At 37.8% G+C, this 23,641-nt stretch overlaps 1 protein-coding gene across 2 annotated transcripts; it reads left to right on the forward strand.

Moving 5' to 3' along the window:
* The first annotated feature begins 241 nt into the window (after nucleotides 1-241).
* ABHD18 (abhydrolase domain containing 18) lies at nucleotides 242-22,657 on the forward strand. 2 transcript variants are annotated; one of them, XM_086611741.1, is made up of 14 exons: nucleotides 242-277; nucleotides 3,263-3,407; nucleotides 4,225-4,333; nucleotides 6,747-6,831; nucleotides 7,928-8,028; nucleotides 9,784-9,862; nucleotides 9,952-10,046; nucleotides 10,826-10,843; nucleotides 13,115-13,253; nucleotides 15,278-15,367; nucleotides 16,050-16,151; nucleotides 17,492-17,870; nucleotides 19,782-19,944; nucleotides 20,967-22,657. In XM_086611741.1, exons 3-14 carry the CDS (start codon nucleotides 4,242-4,244, stop codon nucleotides 21,016-21,018), a joined length of 1,395 nt encoding a protein of 464 aa, XP_086467867.1. In that variant the 5' UTR covers nucleotides 242-277; nucleotides 3,263-3,407; nucleotides 4,225-4,241; the 3' UTR covers nucleotides 21,019-22,657. The 2 variants fall into 2 exon arrangements, with proteins under 2 accessions (XP_086467867.1, XP_086467868.1); XM_086611742.1 differs by lacking the exons at nucleotides 9,952-10,046; nucleotides 10,826-10,843; nucleotides 13,115-13,253.
* Nucleotides 22,658-23,641: the final 984 nt, after the last annotated feature.

Here is a 23,641-nt window from a genome sequence, read left to right on the forward strand (position 1 = left end):
GCGCGCGGGCGCGCGCCGCCCTCGCGCCTCCGCCGCTAGCGGGCGCTGCCGGCCGGGCGCGAGACGCGGCGGGCGGGGCGGGGAAGGGGCGGTGAGCGCTGGTCACGTGCGCGGGGCGGGGCGGGGCCAGCGGCCTCCCGCGCGTCTCCGCTGAGCGCCTGCGTACGTGCGCCCGTCCGCGCGTGAGGCCGGCCACGCCCTCCTCCCTCCCTCTCTCCTCCTCCCCGTTCCCGCCCGCCCATGTGGTGCCGCAGCACCGGCAGCGCCGGGCCGTCGGGTGAGTGACCTTCGCGGGGCGGGCGGAGGGGACCGGACCGGACCGGAAGAGCGCTCGTCCGCTCTCCCGCCTGCCCACCCGGGGAGTGGCGGTTGGTCTCCGCGCGGCCCTCAGCGGAGGGCGCGGAGGAGCGGTGCGCCTCCGGGGCTCTTCCCTCCCGGCTGTGCCGGGCCCTGAGCGGAGCTGCGGGCACATCCCCGCCGCCGGCTGAGGTGGCCTTGCCCCGCGGCGGGCTGCCGACCCCTGTCCTGGCGCGGGGGGGCGGACTCGGCTGTCCGGTGGGCCGCTGGGGGCGGGAAGGGCGCGGGCGTCCCCGCCCCCGCCGCGCCTCGGGGCGTTAACGGGCCGTGGGGCGCCGCCCCCCGCCGCCGCGCAGCGCAGCGCCAGAGTCCCGCCCGGGGCGGCCTGAGGGGCTTTCCGCGAGATGGCGGGGACCACCTGCAGCTTCTGCGGTCGGCAGGGCGCCGTCTGCGGAGCCCGCCCTTTGGGCCGGTCCTTGTTGGGGCTGGGCTCCTCAGCCGCTGGGCACCGAACACCGAGCGAGCGGAGGAAAGGCAGGGAGGCGGCGGCAGGGAGCTGCTCGGCCGTCGGTGTCACGCGTCTGGCTTGGGCCCCTTTGTTTACCCGCAGGCTCCTCTGTGTGTGAAATTGTTGTGGGGCTTGTTTCTGGCTTGTCGCCGTGGCTTCTTCCGGATTTTTTCAATTATTATTTAAGTAGTCTTTCTTCTGGAGAGGGGGTGGAAAGCATGACCTGACATTAATTGAAAGGGAGTTTTTTTTTTTTAAAAAGTAATAGGGCAGGGAAGTTAAGGACTCAGCCTTCTAAAATAGAGATACCTTCTTGGCTTTTTCAGGTTGACTTCTTGGCGGGAGCTGTTTCATATTCATACATAGAAGCAGTAGTCTGGGCCTTTAATAAGCGTTTATGTGCTTTCCAGTGGTGTTTTTCTTGTACGTGAAACTGCATACGCTGGATAAAAACGAAGATCTGACCTTTTATGTGTTGGATTTTGGATGAATTTTTGTGTCTATTTCTATGAAATAAATGTACACACCAAAATCTTATAGTTAGTATGCAGTATGAGAGTTCTGGAAGCAAAGAAAAACACTTCCTAGAGCAAGAGCCTAGTTATCATTTATCTCTAGGTTTCCTTGTCTTCTCTGGAAAATACTGTTTTAAAATGTAGGAGTTCTTTTTGTGGATCGCTTCTTAATGTACCTTTGTATCTATTACAGTTTCTATGCACAGCTTACAAATATGTAAAGCTTATCATGTTTGCAATATACTCCTTGAAGATTCATAACACAGGTAGTGTTTCTTGGGCTACATCACAACACAGCAACTTTATCAGGTCTCTGCTTCCAGCTGACCTGCCTTCCAAAGGGATCTTGATGTGACCTGTGTGGTATCAAGTGGTGGAAATCCAGACACATTCAAAAACAAGCTCTGCCGATTCTTTTCTCAACTTCAAACTCTTGCTGCTAAAATACGCTCTTTACTTCTACTGTGAAGTTATAAAACTTTCACTACTGACAGTTGGATTTGTCATTTCTGACAGTAAAAGTTTTTGTAGTTGTCTTTCCATGTAGACATTGATAGTGACTGAAGCGTGTCCTACCCTTTTGTTACTAAGATAAATGAAATGGGAAGATGACCTCTTTTATTTCAGTGATATTTCTGAGAAGTTCTATACAGCGTATTTCAGGTACTTGGAGTGTTTCTTTGTTTTAGTGTTTCCTGTACTCTTTCCAGTAGTGGTTTAATCTTAAATCTGATTAATTGAAATATCCTGAATTACTTTAGAGTCTTTATTCAATCAATGAAATAAAATATCAGATGAGACAACTCTTTCACCTCAATCAATGTTGCATTTAAATATAATGTACTTCTCTAGAAACTTGTTTTGGCATTCCCTTGGTCCAGCAGAGAGAGCTCATTAGACCAGCCTTCGAATTCTCAGAAAAATCGACATCCTCAAGTTTCCTTTCTTATTTGACTTTTATTTTGGAGAAGATAAAAAACCACCAACAAACAAGCAAACAAAACATGCAAGACCGCTTTGTTAAGCATCAAAACATTCGGTAAAATTTCTTTCACAATTACTGGTGGGCAGTGTGCCAATAGAACTGCAAATCTAGTTTTAATGTCTTTTTGACAGCATAGATTTACTCTTGTGTGTGCTCACTCTGAGCTGTCTTCCCAGCCCCATAAAGGGTTCCTGTCTCCACCACCCGGTTCTCTTCTAGCACCGGGAAAATGCCGAGCTGTCCCCATGCTCCAGAAAGCAGCGGAGGGACCTTGCAGAGGCTAGCGAACATTTCCGGTCTGACACCCCAACAGCACGTGAGGTCAATGGATATCTCTGGAGTGGGCAAGGAAAAAGCTTGTGTTGAGGTTGTCATTCTATTAGACCGAGCAGATATGGGTCAGAATAATAAACTCACACAGTCAGCTGTTTGGAACTGGTGGAGTAGGAACTAACGCTTTCTGCAGTGTTAAAATAGAAGGTCCCCACTTTGGCTTTCTGGTGATTTCAGGTATTTATTGCTGCCCTGTGATGACTGAACATAGAACTGTTGTGGTTCTTTAGGATGCTTGTCCTAGTATTCAAGTACTTTAAGTTGTCTGTAATTTCTATTTTGATAGTAACTTACTCTTAAGTGTCAAAGCATTTATCTTTTTTCTGTATATTGATTCTTAAGTATTGGCTTTTTAGAAGTGTAGAGGAATGTATTTATTAATCTAACCACAATTTTAACTTGTTATATTCAGAAAAGTTTATTTTAAAAATGACCATATTAAAGTGTGGCAGAATAGATGAATTTTGGATTAAAATGAAAAAACACCATGAATGAAATGACACTATTTGGAGTGTTATGAAGTTATTTAGACCACTTAGTATGGAGGGATCTGGAAATACTTGAAGATAGTTGAAGGTAACTTACTAACCAAGTACTTGATTATTGAATCTATCGTTTTCTTAGGTGTACACAGATCCTGGACCTTTTTTTTAAAAAAAAATGGAATCACCTGTATCCTGCTAATCAAGAAACCAGATTTGAGTTCTCTATTCTTGTTTTTTTTTCTTCATCATTGGAAGAGTGCAGTAGTGGCTCCCTGTTCACTTCAGTAAGTATTGCTTTGAAAATAATACTCAGCTTGCCTAAAATCTTGTTGCCTTTAGCTATATTTGAGCTAGTGTATTTGCTGAAAAAGAAAGGATGCTGTTAAGGGTTTTGAGGGCGTGATTTCTTTCCTGAAGAGAGTGGGAGCATAATTTTCAAAACTGTAAGAAATGAGTTGTTGAAAATTGGAAAGGAATGGATAAAATAAGGGTTAGGGTGTATGCTTAAGACACCAATGAAGACAGGTTTACAAAAATAAACATTCTCTGCATCAGTGACTGGAGTTAATTTTTTTTCTTTCTTTTTTATAAACAAATAATTTCACAGCTAGAGATCTAGTCTTCTGGTTGTTGAAAACCAGATATTGTTCCAAGCTTTCATTCTGAGACGTGTTTATGAAAGCCCATGTTGACTGAAAAGCTTTTCCCATCATAGCTATATTGACGGGACAGGGATCAATGACACTTGGTTTTATCCGTTCAGGTAAAATACAGTTAGGACTGGTTGAAGATGGAGTTCTATGACCTTATGTGCCTCTTCAGAGGTCTTGTCGTCAATTATGTAATAAATTTCTAGTTATATTAGGTATGTCAAATTCCCGCTCCTAAATTCCATTTTCCTAACAAAGCTAGAGTTAACTGCCTTTGCACTTTGCTTAAAATGAAGAGAGTTGAACCTGATTGTCAAGGTTAACTTCCTTGGAATAGCATGGTTCATTAGTAAGGATACCAGAACAAGAGTCTACTTTGTGTTACAGTCAATGACTTGTGGCTCAGGTTAACTCCTTTAACTGCCTTGTTTTTACCTCTTCTTTTTTCTAGATGTCAGTTTGCTGCTAATGGGTGTGAGTAAATTAGATGTCTTGTACAGAAAGCTTCTCCTCACTAAACTTTTCATCAGAGGATGGGGAAAACCAGAGGATCTGAAAAGGTGACTTGTTAAAAAATAACAGCGTAAATAGTTCTTTATATTAAAAGAAAAAAACAACCCTCGAAGTGCCAACAATTGTTACTATCCTGTATTTTAAAAAAAAAAAAAGTGTTAAAGTTTGTTTTGTTCAGGAAACTGAACTGGATTTAAAAGAAGTCTTAAAGGGATTTGCTAAATGTTTGTGTTTGAAGAGGTTCTTCTTGAGACAGTATGTGTGTCCAATTAAGTTTTTCACTTGTGCATATATGGTAACATACTTCAAACCGCATCTCTGAAAAGTGTTTTCTAAAAACAAGTTGCTGAGTTTGTGCAGAGGAATTGTTCTGTTCTGTGTTACAGAGGATCTTGCTAGTTTTCTGTAACTTCTTAATAATAATGAGCTTTAAAAGTGTGAGATGTAATCTCATAGCCCAAAGTAGTAGACGCATTCTTTTACATGTCTTGGAGGGAAAAAAAAAGTACCTCTTCAGTTTTAAATATCTGCTGGTTTTTATGAGTTGGTACTAAGAGTAACACCTGGAAGTTGAGCACTTGCATTTCTTAGGTTTAAAACTTAAGTGACTGAATACATGTATTCTGCATCACGTAGTATTTAAACAGGAAATGATAAATGTGCCTTTAATAAGCTAATTCACATATATTTGAAAATCAATAAAGAAAATTTTTTTAAAAAAGAAATAAAATTATTTTCACTGTGGATAGCAGTGGAGTTATGTGAGAGTTTGTATTTTGTTTTTAAGTCCAAATGAAGCATCTCATCTTGAAATGGCACTTGGATTGCTTTGTCTGTCTTGTCTTCAGCTGATTTTTGTTTTAAGAAGCAGACTTTCCTGCAAAATGGGAATGTCGGATTTTTAAAATGTTTAGTTTTGTGGAAATAAGCAAAAGATGTGGGTTATGTTTTGATTGTGTTATGTCTGTATTCTGTTACATGTGTGTATCTGAAATGGGACATTTTTATGTTGTCAATACCGTCTCTAAAAACTTTTAGGTTCTTGGTGAGACATGATGAAGTTTGATTCCCCCATCTACCCCCAACTTCTGACTACTCCTGCTGTTGGCTATTGCCATACTAGGCAAGGCTTCTCTCTTGCATGAGTCTGTAAGGGTGATGGCACTCATGTCAAACAGCAATATGGCAGCATTGCTGGTAGTAGTAACTGTATCGGCTACGGCTCCTCTTTTCTCATAGGGGGAAAAATCTCTCATGAGAGTTCAAAAGCTGTGGGGGAAACGTGAGCCAGCTTGCTGGCCTAAAAAGTGAAAGAATAGTTTGTTCTGTGTGTTGCCCCTGAATGGGAAGATGATGAGCTGTTCCTGAGGAGCCTGGCTTCGCCTGGATGAAGAAGGAAGAATACTGGCTCCTCCTGACTCCTCACACTGGCTAGTGGGAGGAGGGAGTACCACTCCCTACTGTGCATGCTCTATCATGCCAGAAACAGTGTCAGCATTGTGTTGGGTTTTTTTTTAAGCTGATCATTGTGAAGCTCCATTAGAAGAAATTATTAAAGTTCTTATACTTCAAGCATTAACTGCGATTGACTCTGCAGCCTGTTTAAGTATCAGAAGAAAGCAACTAGATTTGCCCCTTAGCCTTCTGGTCCCCAGGCAATGCAAACCTTGTTCCCTTGACCTGCTGGCTACCCTCTTGCCAAACGCAGAGGGTGTGCCATTGGTCTTCCTGGCTGCAAGGATGTGCTGCTAACTCAAGTTCAGTTTGCTGTCCACCAGGAGCTCCATGCCTTTTCCTGCAGAGCTGCTACCTAGCTGAGAAGTTCCCAACCTTTACTATTGCATTGGGCTGCTGTGTCCTAGGGGCAAGATTTTGCAGTTTTAGTCTTGAACATTAGGATGTCTGTTGACCTATTCTTCCAGCTTATCCAAGTCACTCTGAATGGTAGCCCTACCTTTCAGCTATCCATCTCTCCCTCCAGTTTGTGTCGTTCATGAACTTCCCTAAGTGCTGCTAGTAACTTGTTTCCAGCTAGGCTTCAGATTGTTGGCAACTACACATTGAAGTTGGTAGTCCAGCCTGTTTTTCACCCATTCAGTCTGTATTGCCTCGATGTGGCTACAAGGATGTGTAAGTGTAGGAGGCTGCTATGGCTATTTGGCCCTGAAAAATGACATAAGTTTTCAACATATCAAGTGTAAAATACTATTTAAGAGCTGTGCAACTGCAAGGAATGCAACTGAGCCTTTTTTTTTTTTTTTTAAACTTAAAAACATTCTCATACACCTACCCTATGGTAGCCTGATTAATCTGTAAATGCAAAGCTGTCTTCATAACGTTTATTTTCTTTATGGCTTACTTTGCCTTCTGATTTTGTTTTTTTGTATATATCTGTCTATCTATCTTCTCTTTTTTTTTAGATTAAAAGTTGAATCTTCTCTACTTGTTTCCTTTCAACAGAATATTTGAATTCAGAAAGATTATTGGAAACAGGGAAAAATGCCAGACGCTGGTTTCGAAAGATTACCCAGTGTTCATTGACAAGGTACTTAAAAGCAAGAGATGATGCAGTTTAACTGAATTTATTTTTCTGATGGTATGTAAAGGTAGAATCAGCTTAGTATTTACGAGGCTTTTTGTAGGATAGGATTCTTGAATCCTGATGTCATGTGAATCTATGTTTTCCAGATATTTGACATTGCCACAGCATGACTTGCTGCTGGGATTAGCAACTGGGGACTTGAGTTAAAGAGTACATAGGGATAAGGTGGTGAATGCATGTCTGACAATATTCAGTTAGCTTTTGCTGATGACCAGTTTTCTAACAGGTGACATTAACTGACTTCACTGGTGTTCCCACCTTTTCCCATCAAGAAAAGGACATTAGAATTTATCTGTGAGGGAAGAGGAAGTGAGGCAGTAGAGGCAAAAGAAATCAATGTGGTGTGAATTCTCAAATGCTCTTGATGGGAAACAAAGAGGCCCTGTGCTCCCAAGTGAGGTATAATCATTGCCCCGAAGACTTTTTCAATCTACAAAGTGTGAATCGGGGGTCAGAAATGAAGAGCAGTTCTAAAGTCAAATACATGCACTGGTGGTCAATGCTGTGGCAAGCTAAATACTTTAACAGTTTATTGTTTTGATTTTTTTTTTAATTGTGCTGCTGTGGATAGAATTAGGAGGCAAAGGCAAAAGCATGAAACAAAGTTGGAAGGGATGGGAAAATGAGCAGTCATGTTGCCTACTAGAGGAGAATGGAAGGAAACAGAATAAAGTTGTGACTGTACAGACAATTTTATTTTTCCTCAGTAATACAATAGCTGGGGGGGATGTGATGTCAGATCTTAAAGCTCAAAAAATGCTTGAAACTTAGTATGTGTTATGGAAGTTATTTACAGTGGGACAGCATTACGCTTTATTCCTTCGTTCCTTTAATAGGTCATTTAATAAAAGCAAAGTTTCAAACATGTTTTGACTGTATTGCTAACATGTGTATCCCTGTATTTGAAATAGACCTCAGATTTGGATTTTTTTAAAGTATGTTTTTATCCTATAACAAATTCTTCTACTTTGAGATTGGCTTTCAGAGCAAGTTAAAGCCTGATATGAAATATGCTGCTCTCATTCCATTCTCACTGTAGGTTGAGGAGCAATCCGATTGTAAAATCCTTGAGGGGCACTTCATTTCCCCGCTGGCTCATTATGTCCCAGGTATCCTGCCAGTCGAGTCTCTTGTAGCAAGGTAAGAGAAACCAAGTGGTATTTCCTTCTGAAACTTGTACTGCACAGAAATAAGAATGGTCTATATGTAGTTTTATTGTGAAGCTAATTTATTGTAATACCAATTATTTGTAAAGTATTTCAAACTGGTTTTTGTACTAATGTGTCAAACCAGGTTTTTATCTCAAAAGTGAAAATAAATCTTATTCATCTAATAGTTTAATCTGTGTGTAAATAATGAAGTCCCTATGCTAAGAATGTCCCTTGCTGGGGACTTTTTTTTTTGAGTGTAGAAATCATATTGCACAAAGCTATGGAATACCGGGTTTTTTTTAAATTATTTGTTTGTTTTTTTTCCAAATGAGCAGAATGCTGGAAATGAAGGATACTATAGCAAGGACAATAGTTGTTTGTTTTATACATGGCAGGAAAAGCTGTTTATATGAAAGAAGCATGTTATGTTGTATATTTGAAGGCACTATTCCAGCCTTCCATTTACACTGAATACAAAAATATTGCATGAGTACTGAAGTAGTAGGTTCGTTTTTTTGTAGCAAGAGAACCTGATGTCTTTCTTACTTGTCGGGCCAAATAGAAAGCATCTTCTCAGAAAGCTGGATGATCCTGAATAGTCAGAAGATAGCTAATGGCATTTTTGCTGATTTCACACTAACACTGCTTTACAGTTGAGGAGTGGATTTGGAAACAGAGCATAATTTTTGTTTGCTTTTAGTTTTGAGCTAAGCTTTCACAATGGATTTTTTTTTTTCCAAGGATTGTTCAATAACTTAACAATTAAACATAAAAGTTTGTCAGCTCAAGTTGATACTGGCATGTCAATTTTATCAATATTACTGGTTGGTATTTTTCTGTGTACTTAAACATGTAACAGTAAGGAATGTCAGAAGAAGTTTGATAGTTGAAATACCAGTTCTCTTCCACCTCTCCATTGGTTAGAGGAAGAAGCTGTCTCTGAACGTTATTTGCCTAATTAATGCTATACTGGAAAATATAGTATACTGATCGTTCCCTTATCTGTTCTCTTACAGTTTGTAGTCAAGTTATGTTAATTGTTGTGTTGGACAGTATTGTCACAGTTTTGAAATGCTTTACAAACTTCCCTCAAGATCGTTGTGAATTGTGTGAATGTTTTTCTCTGAAGTGTGACACTGTTGTAGGTAACAGTGCTCCATCTTGTGGGGAAAATACTAGTGGCTCAGAAGGGATATTTTTGTTCCCAGTAGTTAGACTGTAAATAACTTGAATGGCAGCAGAAGACATTAGGTGATTGATGTTGAGTGTATAGATTAGTTTAATGGTTTGTGTGTTGGGTTTTTGATATATTTTTTTTTAATTTAAATATATTGTTCATCTTAATATTCAATTTCAGTTGTTGTGCCCTCAGGAGAGAAATAACAGTGCTGCCTAGGAGAGGTAGTCGTACTCATTTAGGCTGCTTTTCATCTGAAGTTCCACTTCTTCACTCTGCAAAATTTAAATTGTGATGATGACATAGTGGTCTTTTTTAGGAACATGATCTTTCAGCTTGACTCCTTTTCTTGTTTGGCATTTGTTCTGTCCTACTTTTGGTTCCATCTTTGCTGGATGTGTTTATGAAAAATGATATTGCAGAACTACTGGCAGCTTGCCTGCTTGGATTACGAAAATACTTTATTCTGTCTCTTTTTTTTTTTTTTTTTTTTTAAGATTCATTTCTGTGGTGCAGCTTGTAAATACATACACTTACTTGGCTAAAATATGTATTTTTTTCTCATAGATTTCAGTTCATAATACCCAGAAGATGGAATAGCAAGCACAGACCTGTGTGCATTCATTTAGCAGGCACTGGAGATCATGTGAGTATGTAAAATATAAAATTGATTGTTATTGAGAAATTAAATAATCAGATTTTACCTTAACATATGTTTGTACATCTTATCTTTAGCACTTCTGGAGGAGACGCACATTAATGGCACGCCCAATGATTAAAGAAGCCTGTATGGCTTCCCTATTGCTAGAAAATCCTTATTATATCCTTTTGTGGAAAGCAAGATACTTATTCTCAACATTCTCTCCAGAAGGTAGAAGACTTATCACACTGGCATATTATCTATTTATCGATTTCCAGTGGGCTTTTCAGTGGATAGAAGCAAAGAGCAAAGTATGGCCATTGCACGAAACGCAGTATGGAACACAGTTAATATAACATGCTATTTTTACAGCAAACGTTGCTTTTCTGATTTTTTTTTAAATGTCTTCTACAGCTTCTTACTGTAGTCGTTAAAGTTCAGATATGAATCTGTGTACTGATCCGAAGCACTGATACAATTCCTTTAGAGTGAAAACTGTGCATTCATTCTACATCAAACTGTGTGACTTCTGGATGTATTAATGACAAGAGAAAGTCACCTGTTCTGCCTTCCCTTCTCAAATGCAACCCTTTGGTACCTCAGGTACTTTTGTGAAACTTACTGCTACCCTTTAAGATTTGTTTTTTTTAGTTCTGTCCTGTCATCAACTCATCAGTAGCTTCAATAACACCGTTATGCTATTTTATTAAATAGAATCTCTGGTTACACGTTTTCCTACCCATATACTTGGAAAAAGTAAAATCTTATGTTGCAAACTACATCATCAAACTACATTTAACTTGATGTAGTTCCAGTTAAATGTTTGGAATTTAAGTTCCAAATTTTAGTTAATCTGTGCTGTTTATGCATGTGATTTATTTTACTTTATTGTACTTTTTTTTGTTTAATTACCAGTTTTTATATAGAAATTTTTACTTTCTTTAACTTGAGTCTTCTACATGGTTGTAGAAAACCTAAGGATCAAGTGTAAGTATTACCGTTACATTCATGGATACTGTCCTTTCAAAATGCCACTTTTTTTTTTCTCAAGAAGCTCAAAGTAATATCAACTTTGATAGCTTATTAAGAAAAAAAAAAATCCCAAGCACGGACCACTTGTAACCTGCTAGTGTGAAATTGTCTACCCTTCTCTAGACTGCTTTGTCGTTGTTTGCGCTAAGAGATCCCAGTGATCAGGAAAGTTTGCACAAGATGAACTTGCAGTATAGAGTGAGATGCAAGCAAGTTGTGTGAATGCAAGCAAGTACCAGTTTATTTTCCTGATTCACATCATGCATGTACAAGTGTTGCAGTTACGTTTCTGTGGATAATCTTAGGTCAGATAGTGTATTTTCCTGTTACAATTGCTAAGATTTTGCTTTTCCAAGATACTTTAAAGATTTACAGTTAGACATGTAAATAAATCTGGTGTTGGTTGTTTGTTAATCAATGGAAACTATGCAATATTCAGTATTTTACAGGGCTTGTTCCCTCAGTCAGTTTTTTAAATGTGAATTTAGAAGCCTAATTAGACGGTCCTCGTTTTTTGCTTTTCACGTTTTCTGAATCACTGAAGTGTAAACAGAATTCAACAGGATCTGTGTCCAAGGCAAAGCTGTGGTTTTAGTGCACCAATATTTCTTAAAGTCCAAATACAAGTTGATGTTTTAATCCTAACTTGGACATTGAACATGAGTAGAAGATGCATAGAAAGTGATTTGTTTTTGAAAATGTCTGTTCTGTTAGGACAGCACCAGGAGCACTGTCTCACACTACAGCATTTTAGAGTTTCTAGATTTTTATTTAGATTTCAGCATTTGAATTTCCAAAATCTAAAAGCTTAAAAAAGTTAGTTTTAAGGAGAAATTTTAAATTCAAAAATAGTTTCTGGGGTTTTTTTTACAAAGCAGATGCTGAATTTTATATATTTTGACATAAGAACCACTTTTTTAAATAAAGTGAGTTACGTTTACCAACTAAGATGGTTGTTGTAAAGTTTCCTTTTTGATAGGAAAACTACTTAAACATATGTATTTATTTATTGTTGCATTTAGAAGGGTCAGGTTATAGGAAAGTGACAGGAGAGAGTGTGTGCTGGAATACATCCATCGGTGGTTATTTTTCCAGTCATTGAGGATCTGATGCAGAAGAATAAATATTTTGGCAAGGATATTTCTGTAGTAGTATATGCATGAGTAGAGAAGGATTCTTTGGAACGTGAGTGCTCTGACACCCCAACCAGTAGTTGTCACACTTCGATACAAACTTACAAAGCAGTAGCAGTGGTTTTAGTTAACATACTACTAACAGTGTTTGATAAATATAGCAGCTGGAGAGAGCTGAGGAATCTCCCAACAAAGCTGCAGGAAAGAATTCCATTAGCCTATAAACACTGGTCTGCAGCAGCTGTGTTGGTTTCTTTGTGGCTTGCACAGTAAGCTTTGTCCTTGTGCTGCAGAGTGTCTCAAATGTGATTGTGTGCTCCAGAAATGTCCAGTAGCCTTTTGTAACCTGACTGTGTGATCCTGAAAATACAGTCTCCTTCCCCAAATTGGAGTTGTATCAATTGCTCTGCAAAATACTTTTTTTCCCCCCACTTTTAGAGTCCCTCTGATGGTTCAGCTGAATAGCTTTCTACTTTTTTGTTGTTTCTTCTATGTTTTAATGCTTTGCAGTACACTACATGAGTTTCTCAGTACCGTGACAAACTTCCCACTTTACAATTTCAGTCTTACAGTGACACTGATGAGTTATTCCAAAGCTGACATACTGATTGCTCTTCAAATGTTGTGTGCAATTTTTCAATGATGTAAAGCAGGTAAATAAGGAAAAGAAAAAAAAAAAAAACCACACACAAACAAGAAAAAAGGATTGTTTCTGCAAACGAGATAGTGTATGTCTAGGACTGTATTGCTTTGATTCTATTTCTGAAAGATCTGTTATAACTTTACAGGACCAAAGATTGCTACTAATGAGATTCTAATGTTGATAGTATCTGTTTCTAGAAGACAAGGCTGTCAGTGATATTACATTAGAAGCTTAGTAGGTGTCTACTTCTAGTCCTTGTTTAGATGAAAAAGTACAAGTGCCAGAGAATCTGGACTTGCTTTTTCTCTTGTTGAATCAACAGGAGTTCAGGTCCAAAATTCTCTGGGATTGTGATCAGACTTTGTATGAAAGTATATATAGAATGATGAGAACTGTCAAAATCTAATCTTAGAAAATAAATCCTATATTTTCCTTTTCTGGGGAGAAAAGACGGTCATGTTTAAAAAATGTCTCGGACCTGTTTGTGATGGGAGGAGCTCTTGTTCTAGAATCGGCAGCTCTTTTGCACTGGCTAGAGAGAGAAGGCTATGGACCACTAGGGATGACTGGAATATCCATGGGAGGACATGTAAGCTTTTATATTTCCTGTTCGGTAATTTTTGTTTTAACTTCTCATTTGATCATTTAGCGTACGGAAATAATTTGTTTCATAGTGTTCCTCTCAGAAGTACCTTAAAATAAATATTTAGAGTAATGAGAAACAAATTGTTGGCAATTCTCATGTTCTGTGGTGCTGAATTATTATAATCCTCAATAAGTACGGACAAATGATAGAGCCCTTTGTCAGCCATCTCCTGACAGACTTCATAAGAATGTAAGCTGCTCACCTAATTATGTTTTTCTCCACAAGGAGGTGGGGGGAGAAATGTATTCTGAAAGAAGGTCTGTACTGATCAATTGCTAGTTCTCCCTCTTTTCCTCCATTCTTCTTGCTTAAACTTGCCGTGGTCGAATGCATTGTATGAAATGCCTCCTCTTTGTGAGTGTGTTGTAATTGGGGTGACTTTTGGTGTCAGTTGTGTTCTCATCTTTTTTTCCCCGATTGTTGTTGTTAGAGAAGATTTCTGTGGTGAGGTGGATAGCATTTTGTGCATGACACTGCGTGTTCAAACTAAACCAGCAGTGTATTAGTAAGGTGCTTGAAAAACTAATACACAGTTAAAATATTACTGCTTGTGTCTACACATAATCATTGGTCTGTGAGACATAGGTACAAAGCTTATTAAAACAACATACCTCTGTTTTGCTCATCCTTGGTTTTTTTTTTTTTGTTAGGAGCTAAGTAAATAATGTGGGTAATGGTAGCGCCTACTGAAAGGGAAATAATTTTTCCCCCACAGCACAATTTTATAACTCTAAATGTCGTTAAGTGTACAAAGCACCTTTGATTTATGTAAACGTCACCCTGCTGAAATGGCAACTTTTGTGTTAAACATGTCTTCCTTGTCTTATTTGTAAGTTGGACTGGAATTCTCAAACCATTATATGCCCCATTAACCGTGCAGGACATTTCAAATGCTGTGGGAATAACTGAGTACTGTATCCTATACCCATGGTCATATACAGCATGGCCGGAGGAGGAGGCAAGGTCTGAGAGAGTGAGTTTGGAAGCTCCTTTGAAATGTTTTTTCTTAGTCCAAGAATGTACTTTTTTGGCTAGTCCTGACTGACTTATAGGACTTGTACAATTTAAAACCAGGGAAATAAATCCTTTTTTATGTTGATAATCTTTAGAATGTGTGTTACAACAGAAGATAGGTAGCATTAATTCAGTTCTACTGATGGGGGGAGCTGGAGCTAAAAAGAAGTGAGACTTTCTGGCTATTGGAGTGTAGATAGATATGTGGTGTTCTTGTAACTTTTATTAATAAAAAAGTATTAGAGAAGAATTATAGTTCAGTCGTATAAATCCATTTACTAGAACATTTGGCATGGACATGAGGTATTTTTCATTAGGGGGTTTATGCTGTTTTTCAGTTGAGAGCAACGAAATAAAACTTGGCGAGAGCATACCATATAGGGAACTTCTGTATGTTGAGCTGCTTTGCTCTGTTTTCCTCTGGGATAAAGCGGATAGTCTCAAAAATATGTTTTAAGAACTAATGTAAACTAATAATTTAAACTTTAAAGGACAGAAGAAGAGTCCACTTAACATGATGAGTTACTTCTCTTCCACATTTTGTTTCCAGTATGCAAATTTAAAAAGTGTAGAATTTTAAATAGTCTTTCTGAAGATTGCCTTCATTTTGCCTTGAAATAAGCTTGCAAGAGCTTGATGAAAAGGCTTTTTAGATGTTTTTCCTAGTTTTAAACAACTGAAAGGTTAGAATAAATATTCCATTGGGAATTCTTATAACAAAAACCCATTCAGCCTTGAAATTAGACCTACCAGAGCATTGTTTATTATTAGGGAAATCACTGAAATATAGACTGTATCTCCTAAATAGATGAAATATATCCAACCACCCCAGTCCTTACTTTGTCACTGCACGTTTGTTTGATACTGCATAAACAAGTCAATTAAAGTGAGAGAGTTTTTTACCATATTGTGCATTCGATATTAACATGTGTAATAAATGCCTTTGATTGTAGATGGCTTCACTGGCAGTGACAAACTGGCCTAAACCATTGCCATTGATTCCGTGTCTTTCCTGGTCAACAGCTTCTGCAGTCTTTACTACGGTAATTAACGAATATTTTTGTTAATATACTAGAATGTGATCAGTTATGTAAGTTAAGGTTTGTGTTGGCCACATTCACCTTTTCAGTTAGGACATTTCATCACCCATCAGCCTCTATTAGTGAACTAGTGGCAAAACCCACCCTTCCTGCTCAGGATATACAAGACATGACAAGGAAGGTAGCGTGGGTCATGTACCAAATCAGGGGCTGGGGCAGGTTTGTGGGACAATGAATTCAGGTCCTGAATTTTCAGCCTTGAAAACATGATTTCTTCTGCTCAAAGCCTGCTGAAACAGTTGGGTGATGCTGCTGCTACTATGAGGGGTACATGTTTCCACTACTGCTGCCGGGGCTGGTGAATGAATAGACTGCCTTTGACACCCATCCTTGGTTTAGCCCGGTCTAGATGTGTGTAAGCCCTAAGTCAGACTGTTTTCTGCCAGCCTTTTTTTTCGTTGTTTTTTTTTTTTTTCGAAGGGAGATGAGTTTCCGTGTCCCATGTTACAATATGTGCTTATGCTCTGGTTACAATAATTCTAAGGGTTATGTGGAAACTTGGGCAGAATTCCACTGGGAAAATCAAGTCACAGAGAGGAACAGATCAGTTTTCTCTATATATCATTATTTTAGAATGATCTCTGGGTTTTACTTGTGTACTGGACGCTTGTGTTTATAATCTCAGGGTGTGTTGAGCAAGGCAGTGAACTGGAGAGAGCTGGAGAAACAGTATTTTACGCAAACTGTTTATGAAGAGGAAATCATTCAAATGCTTGAATACTGTGGAGTAAGTATAGTTTATTTTCCCTATTTGCTAATATTTACATGTGCAAATCTAACAAATGATGTGACTTCTTTTTAATTCCAGTAAAATTAGCTGATTGTTAGCTAAAACATGCTTACCTGTTGTTTCCTTACGCTTTTGAGGTTGAGGAAAACCTTCTAAAAAACAGAAACTAATATTTTGGTTGTATAATGTGTGTTAAGCGTAGCCCTTGCTACAAGTTTTTTCTGTCACCACACTTACTGTCATCTGCAACATAAAATGAATTTAATCAAAACATTCAAACTGTAGATACTGTTTCCCAGTCACTAGCTTTATAGTCTGGAAAACCAATAGCCTGGCATGTAAATAAAAACCATGACTTATTGCCCTTTGAAGCAATTTCTTCCAAATATTCAATGCTGTACAATATTTTTAACATGTAGCATAATTAAGTTACTTTCCTAGTTTGTTTAGAGTGCTAGGTGTCTCTGTCTTTCCATGTGTGATGCTAGCCCTCCCTCAGCTTTAGATTTTTCTTGCACAGACAATTGGGATAAACAAGAGGTGGAGCTTTTGTAATTAGCTTCTTGCTCCTTTAGAAATAGACTTTATTGTCTGCATGAGTTTTCTGCTTTCTTCTTGACTCTTTTTGATTAGGGTTGGAAGACTATTCCCAAGGGGAATTTCGTTGCCTCACTGGTCTTTTAGATTGGAGTGATAACTTTTTGAGAATTTCTTATATGTTGCAAGACTGTCTTCTAGCCAATTCTGATAAATAACATTTTTCCTACGATTCTTTGTTTTGTGACAGTCCTCTTTCAGATACCTTATGACAGGAGAAGAGGGGCTGGGGTGGGGATAGTTAATTAGGCGCTTGCCATTTTTTATTAAAATATACTCCAGGAACACCGATGGAGCAGACAAAATGAAAAGAAGAAACATTTCAAGATGTTCAGCTTGTGTCTTCCTAGTGTTTAGAGACAGTAGATTTTTCAGTTCTAAACCTAACATTAGACTCGGTCACATATGTTTATCACTCAGAAATTTAAGCTGAAATGACTGCAATTATAAATTCAGAGTTTAATATAGAATTAAAACCAAATGTTTGTATCGTAAGCTACCATGTATAAGTACTTCCTGCATTTTTTAAGCTGACAGAACTGTAGAATAAAATTATCAAGAGCTGATGCTGATCAGGATTTAACTGAGTGACATGCAGGCTGAAAATAAGTACTGTGAGAAGTCCTGTTTGTATTTTTTTCTTTCCTTTTTTTTTTAATATTGAATTGATCTTAAAAATAAGATTAACCAACTGGTTTAAAGGAAAAACACTTAATAAATGACCTGTTGTCTTTGTTTAGACAGATTCTTTCAAGATGGGACAAGACTTTGTCAAAAACTTCCCTGACAGTGTGGACAGTCTGGAGGATGTGGACGTGACTTCCAGAATGTTTGATCTTGATTCCTCAAACCAGACTGTACCTAAAGAAGCTGTTCATAGCTTTACCACAAATAAAAATACTCTAAGTGCCTCATCAGAGAGACTGTTGATACAAGATACTCCTAAAATGCAGTGCATAAATCAAACATTTTCAACCGATTGCAATAGCAATAAAAACTTAATCAGTCCACAAGGACACAGGATAAATAAAAGAAGAAAGAGTGACACTTTACAGAGAGAATCCTTAAGGTTCATGAAAGGAGTCATGGATGAATGTACCCATGTAGCTAACTTCTCAGGTATGTATTTATTTGTTTTATTGTGCAGGGCCAACTAATGATGAAATAAATTAAAAATTTGCCTTTCAGTATCTTTGCTCATTTTTTCTTTGTCTTGCTGTGGCTATTTTCAGATACGAGTTAGTGCAAACTTTTGTTATTTGAAAGAACAAAACATCTGTGTGATGTGAGTGATATCTAGATCTAATTTATCCGCTAAGAAGGTTTTTCAAACAGATTCAAGTAAGTGTCATAAAGCAGAAATATGATGTTGACTTCAGATAGAAAGTAGTCTACATGGGTGAGAACCAAGCTTGAACGACACTTTTAGACAAGTGTGACCAGTAAAAATGCACAGAGGTCTGGTGAATATAGTGTTTCCTGATGGGTGTAGCATACAGAGGGAGGTGTAGCCCAGTGAGCCTAAAATCTGATGAACCTGGATTTCCTGGCGTCTAGGACAAATTCCTTTCAATGGCCCACTTCCAGGCAATGCAAATAAGAGATTTCTTCCTAGAGCTGGTTGGAAGGGTTTTGCTGGAGTGGAGGCTTGGAAATGATTTTGTGGCAGTTCATTCAGACAAAATGGTTCAACTGTGCACATTCCCACTGAGGACTCTCAACATGTCCTAGAACATACTTTGACTTCAGACAGATTTCTGACAGAATTGTCTTTGAATATTCAAAACATTCTTGATACTGAGACCCTATGCCACCTAATTTTTTAATTCTGGCATTCAGTACTCCACTGGTAAGTGTTAAAAAAGTAAATGCAAAGGTTTCTACACTAGTATAGATTTTTTGACTTGGACAATGTCCCAGATCACCGCTAGCTGGGGACGTTTTGTGACAAATACCAGTGAAGTGCTTTCCTGGAAGCTTTAAAAGTTATTTCAGTAGACAGAAAAAAACCTGTAAAATTTATTCTAAGTACAGACGTTGTTTATCTAGACACTTACCCAGGTATCACTTAACTAAAGCATCGACCTTTGTTGAAACTTAAGAGGATCTGTGATCCTAATGCACTTGTCAAAGTGATGTAGTCCTTTGCGTCACTTGTCTCCCAGGTCTCTTCATGTTCTGGGAGACATGGCAGGTGTATACCTGCCAGAGTGTCCTTGGAGTGTGTCTAGAGAGAAGTTTCAGAAAATCTGCCTGACATTCAGATTTCACGGAAGATTGAATTGAAGACTAGAATCTCTCTTAGCGTTACATATCCTTTATAATGATCTAGTATATATGAAAGGAGAGGATCTAAATTATTTGTGACACCCATTGTCAAACATCTTGTCTGGTCGCTCTTTACCATACCACACACACTCTTTGTGAAGAGAGAACTGCTCTGTGTTGAACATCGTTTTGGTGTTATTCCTGTTCGTAATCTGATGGGTGCAATTCTGGTTACCAGTAGTAACTATATATAACAATATGTTGGGATTTTTATGTTGTAACTAAACCATCTAGGCAACAGCAAAGAAAGTGAACATATACTGCACTTTGACCTCTCTTATGAAAAGTTGTCTTTTTCCCTCTCCTTGAGGAAAAAAGTTATGCGAAGCTTCTACTCAGTTGAATATCAGATATCTCCTAGTAGTTTTCTCTGAAAAAAGAGACCTCAGAGAACTGATGTGAGTGCGATAGGGTTTTGATAAGAGGCAAGACAATTCTCCTATCATTCCTCAAAGACTTGTGAAGTTTTCTGCTTTAAGGGAGGGAAGGGGATTGATTAGTTTGTTTTTATACTGATGGCCTCACTAGTGTAGTGTCAAAAAAAGAGATAAATTCTTCTGGAGGCTTTAGAAAATATAATTTTATTACAGCTTAGAATAATTTAAATTTTTTTAGAAATAGCATTTTTACAACAGAAATCTCAGCTGACATGTTTCTATTTCTTACCTTAGATCAATTCAATTTAGGTTTGTTTTTCTTTAGTTCCAGTTGACCCAAGTTTAATCATAGTTGTACAAGCTAAGGAGGATGCGTATATTCCTCGAACTGGAGTGCGCAGTCTTCAAGAAATCTGGCCCGGATGTGAAATTAGGTATCTGGATGGAGGTCATGTCAGTGCCTACCTCTTCAAACAAGGACTCTTTAGGTAAGGCAAACAGGAAAGTTTACAAATAGTTGAGATCTTAAAACCATAATTTTGAGACAACTAATGTTTTTATTCTAAAAACAAGTCTATACTTACTGTAAAGCAACAAATACCAAGTACCGCTTTTAAAAACAAGTTATGGGATCTGAAATAGTTTGAAGAGATTGTCAGCATTTCCATTTTATGAGCAAAGATGAGGTGCAGCGTAGCTTGGATTGTTCAGTAAGCCAGTGGCAAGAGAATGATCCTTCTCACTCCTGTTTTCCTATAAAAGCTTTCAGTTAGTTTGTTCACTGGACACTAGAAAATATTTTTTAAGCAGTGACTGCTTATGTTGTACTGCGGAGATGTTGTCTTTTTGCAAGTGTTGTCTTCTGAGAATTAAAAAAACCTGCACAATTGAAGATGAGAATTAAAATACGAGTTTGACTGCAAACGAGTAGTTCTCGCGTGACTTCTTGCCTTAGTAATAGTAGACGTTGACTTTTTGAAGACAGTTCTATAAATCAGTTAGATAAACGCAGTTCCTTAGTTTTAAAAAGTGAAATACTTGTGCTGTTAATTTTAAAATATAAGGAATTAGTAAGACTGTACATCCCATTTAGGAAGTCTGAGCAACAAAAAGGAATAGCAATATACAGGGTCAAAATATGCCAACCACTAGCTTATTGCTGTTTAAAACTTTAGCCTGGTTTTATGACAGTTGCTCAAAAATTATAAATTACATGTCTCTCTGACCTGTTTTCTCACATTTGAGTAGAAAACTCCTAAGCCATTAACATTTGCACTTGTATTAAAGTTGGTAAACAGTCCCACTCATTCCTGAAACATAAATACATTATTGAAGTGAGAGATCCCAGAAATAAGTGAAGGAGGAAAGACTACCTAACATCACGTTTTAATTGAATGCTGTTTGAAACTGTGATGATAGCTTCGTAAATATATTTGTAAATACATGGAAATAAACCACTTATATCTACCCCTTACCAAATTATACAAATGATCTTTTTTCCTTGTTTTAGACAAGCAATTTATGATGCATTCGACCGCTTTCTTCAGAAATATGCAGTTTAAAAATCTTCATAAGGTATTAAAGCTGATCTCATCTGTACTTCTGCTTACTGGAACTCATACGTGGAAAACAAGCCTCTTGCAACGTTGAGTAGATGGTCGCTGACTTTGACTGTTGTAGGTAACAATATCAAAAATGGTTAAGTACCAGCATTACTTTCATATCAACCAAATGCCATTCACTTGCTTCAGCTTTACCTGTGAAAAAACAATGGCAGCATTTGTTAGTGCACGAATGGTTCATGTACTTCATGTTTAATCACATTGTATATTCCTTTAATTCTGAATAAATTCTCGATCAGGTATTAGTTGAAAACAGACTAACTATTGCAAGAATGTAAAATTTTCTGTGGGGCTAAGATGCTGTCTTGTGTTCAGTGTATTTCTGGTTTGTTCCAGGTATCTTGTTTTCCTCTTGCTTCCTCATCCCCTTGTGTTGTACTATGGCTTTGCCAGCACTCGGCCTCTTGTGTTTGTCGCTGTTTTTCTCTGTTATGGATTGAAAATGAGCTATAATAGAAGGGGCAGGATCACATCTTGCAAAAAGAGACTTTCCAAATTCAATGAAGAATGAGAGACGTTTTCATTGAATGTGTCCATGAGATTTTTCTACCACTGAATCAAACTGTGCCATTTCAGAAGAATCATGTAGCAATTCATTGATCAGTTTCACCAAACCAGAATAAGTGAAAATGGAGTGTCTAGTAATTAATTTTTTATGTGCATTTGGTTGGATAACATAAACTTTTTCTTCTGGATTTTTTTTTTAGAATGCTAGAGGAAATAAAAATGTAATAGTTTTTCTTTAGAAGCAGTGGCACAAAGAGTCTGATTCTAAGCAGCTAAATCAGCAGCAGATTATATGGTGCTATAAAGACCTATTGGAAATATTTCAAAAGAGGTCCTTTTAAAAGTGCACTCAGTGCTGATATGCAAAATACAGTTTCACTGTATAATAATAAAAACGTATGTGAGACTAGGGGTTATCAAAACAGTTAGATTAACTCCTTATTTTTCAACACTTTTTTTTAATAGGAAAATAAAAAAAAATCAGGATTATGAACACATTTAAGAAAATTCAAAGTCTGTTGTTTCCTCTTTTGAGATCAAAAGTGCCAACAAATTACAGTAGAATAAAAGGTTGTCATTCATCAGCTGTAGATGGTATCTGTCCATATCTTATTTTGCGGTAATCTCCTGTAACTGTTTTAAAGCTAGTTTGCAGAGGAGTTGAAAACTGAAACGCTTCATATTAATTTTAGTACAGTGATGACCAGAGTTACACAGAAACAAACAGAAAAATCCAGCCATTTCTCGGGGTGTGTGACTTCTGCACCTTTCTAATCAAGCACTTCATTGACCACCGTGATTATCATAATGGTTTTTAATAGGCAGAGTATGAAGTAAACAAAGCTCAGTTTATATCAACATACTCTCTTGAATTTTAGTCTGGCAGACAGGACTAGTAACTGGGAAGAAATCATGGTTCACTTGAAAATCAGATACGTTCAGGTAAAACTAAATTACAACTATTTGTAATAACCCAAATTATTTAATGTACATATTTACTCAAAATGCAAAAGAAGTTGTGTTCTGTTGAAAGTTAAATTGTTTCAAGTGTTTTTTTCATTATTTCTTTAGACAGTGTTGGTTTAATATATATATTTTATATATATTTATATATTTAATATATATATTGGGAGCAAGCGTGAAGTGACTAGCACATTTAAACATTGTAAACCCTTGAATGTCAGAAGGTTTGAAATCAAATATAAGTAAGCTCACAAATTTAAAATTGAAGGCTTGAATACTATAGTAAAAGATTTACAAGGTTTAGGTTTTACAAGCTCGTTCATCAGCTAAGTGTTTTAGACCATTGACTGCTGTTCACCAACTTTTTTAGATCTCTCACTTTAAATGTATTTGTGTGCTTCATGTCTTGTTTCTGTTGCAGCTGTCAGAAAGGGAGATGACTGGTGGCAAGGGAAAGGGCTTGAATAAATGGAAAAGACAGATTTTGTAAGGCGAGGAGTAAGCACAAAAAAAAAACCCCACAACTTGTCTACGCTACAAAGTATAACATGCCAAAGTAAATATTTTCAAAGCGCACAATACTAGGAATTACACAACTGATGGGAACTTGACATCCTGAGGTTAGTGTTCTGATGGTATTACTAACAAGGTTTAATGTGCCAAAAGGTGTACTACTCACAGAAGCAGATTTGTGCTAATGTAACTCATGTTGGGATAAGTAGTGAAAGACTGGTTTCTGACAAGAGTGAGAAATCATGCTTCGCTATGTAACTAAAGTAGTGTTGCCAAATACGAAAGCCCAGTAAGAAGCATTTAAGAAATTTCTCAGGTTAAAATGACAAAAAGGAAAAATGAGCCCTGTCGTCTACTTCTGCCACTTATCAGACACAGGATACTATTAGCTGGTCTGTGAAGAGGAGAAACTTGCTGTGTAAATGTTTTTAACCTTTGGAAAATTGACTTTTTAAAGCAGATTTTAAGGTTAAATCCTAAGAAAGCACTATTAATAATCCGTTTTGATGTTAAATGAGAATGTGATTTTAATCCAGCAACTGCATGAGAAAAATATTGGAATAAGGTTCATGCACTAAAT

The sequence above is a fragment of the Tauraco erythrolophus genome, chromosome 5 (assembly GCF_009769465.1).
Source record: "Tauraco erythrolophus isolate bTauEry1 chromosome 5, bTauEry1.pri, whole genome shotgun sequence".
NCBI classification, from domain to species: Eukaryota; Metazoa; Chordata; class Aves; order Musophagiformes; family Musophagidae; genus Tauraco; species Tauraco erythrolophus.

Bases quoted from the DNA above. Each gene is read 5' to 3' on its own strand.
- ABHD18 (XM_086611741.1), top strand. From the start codon at position 4,242: ATGGGTGTGAGTAAATTAGATGTCTTGTACAGAAAGCTTCTCCTCACT. The intron at 9,863-9,951 runs GTGAGTATGTAA...TCTTATCTTTAG, and splicing joins TAGCAGGCACTGGAGATCAT to CACTTCTGGAGGAGACGCAC. The intron at 13,254-15,277 runs GTAAGCTTTTAT...CTTTGATTGTAG, and splicing joins GAATATCCATGGGAGGACAT to ATGGCTTCACTGGCAGTGAC.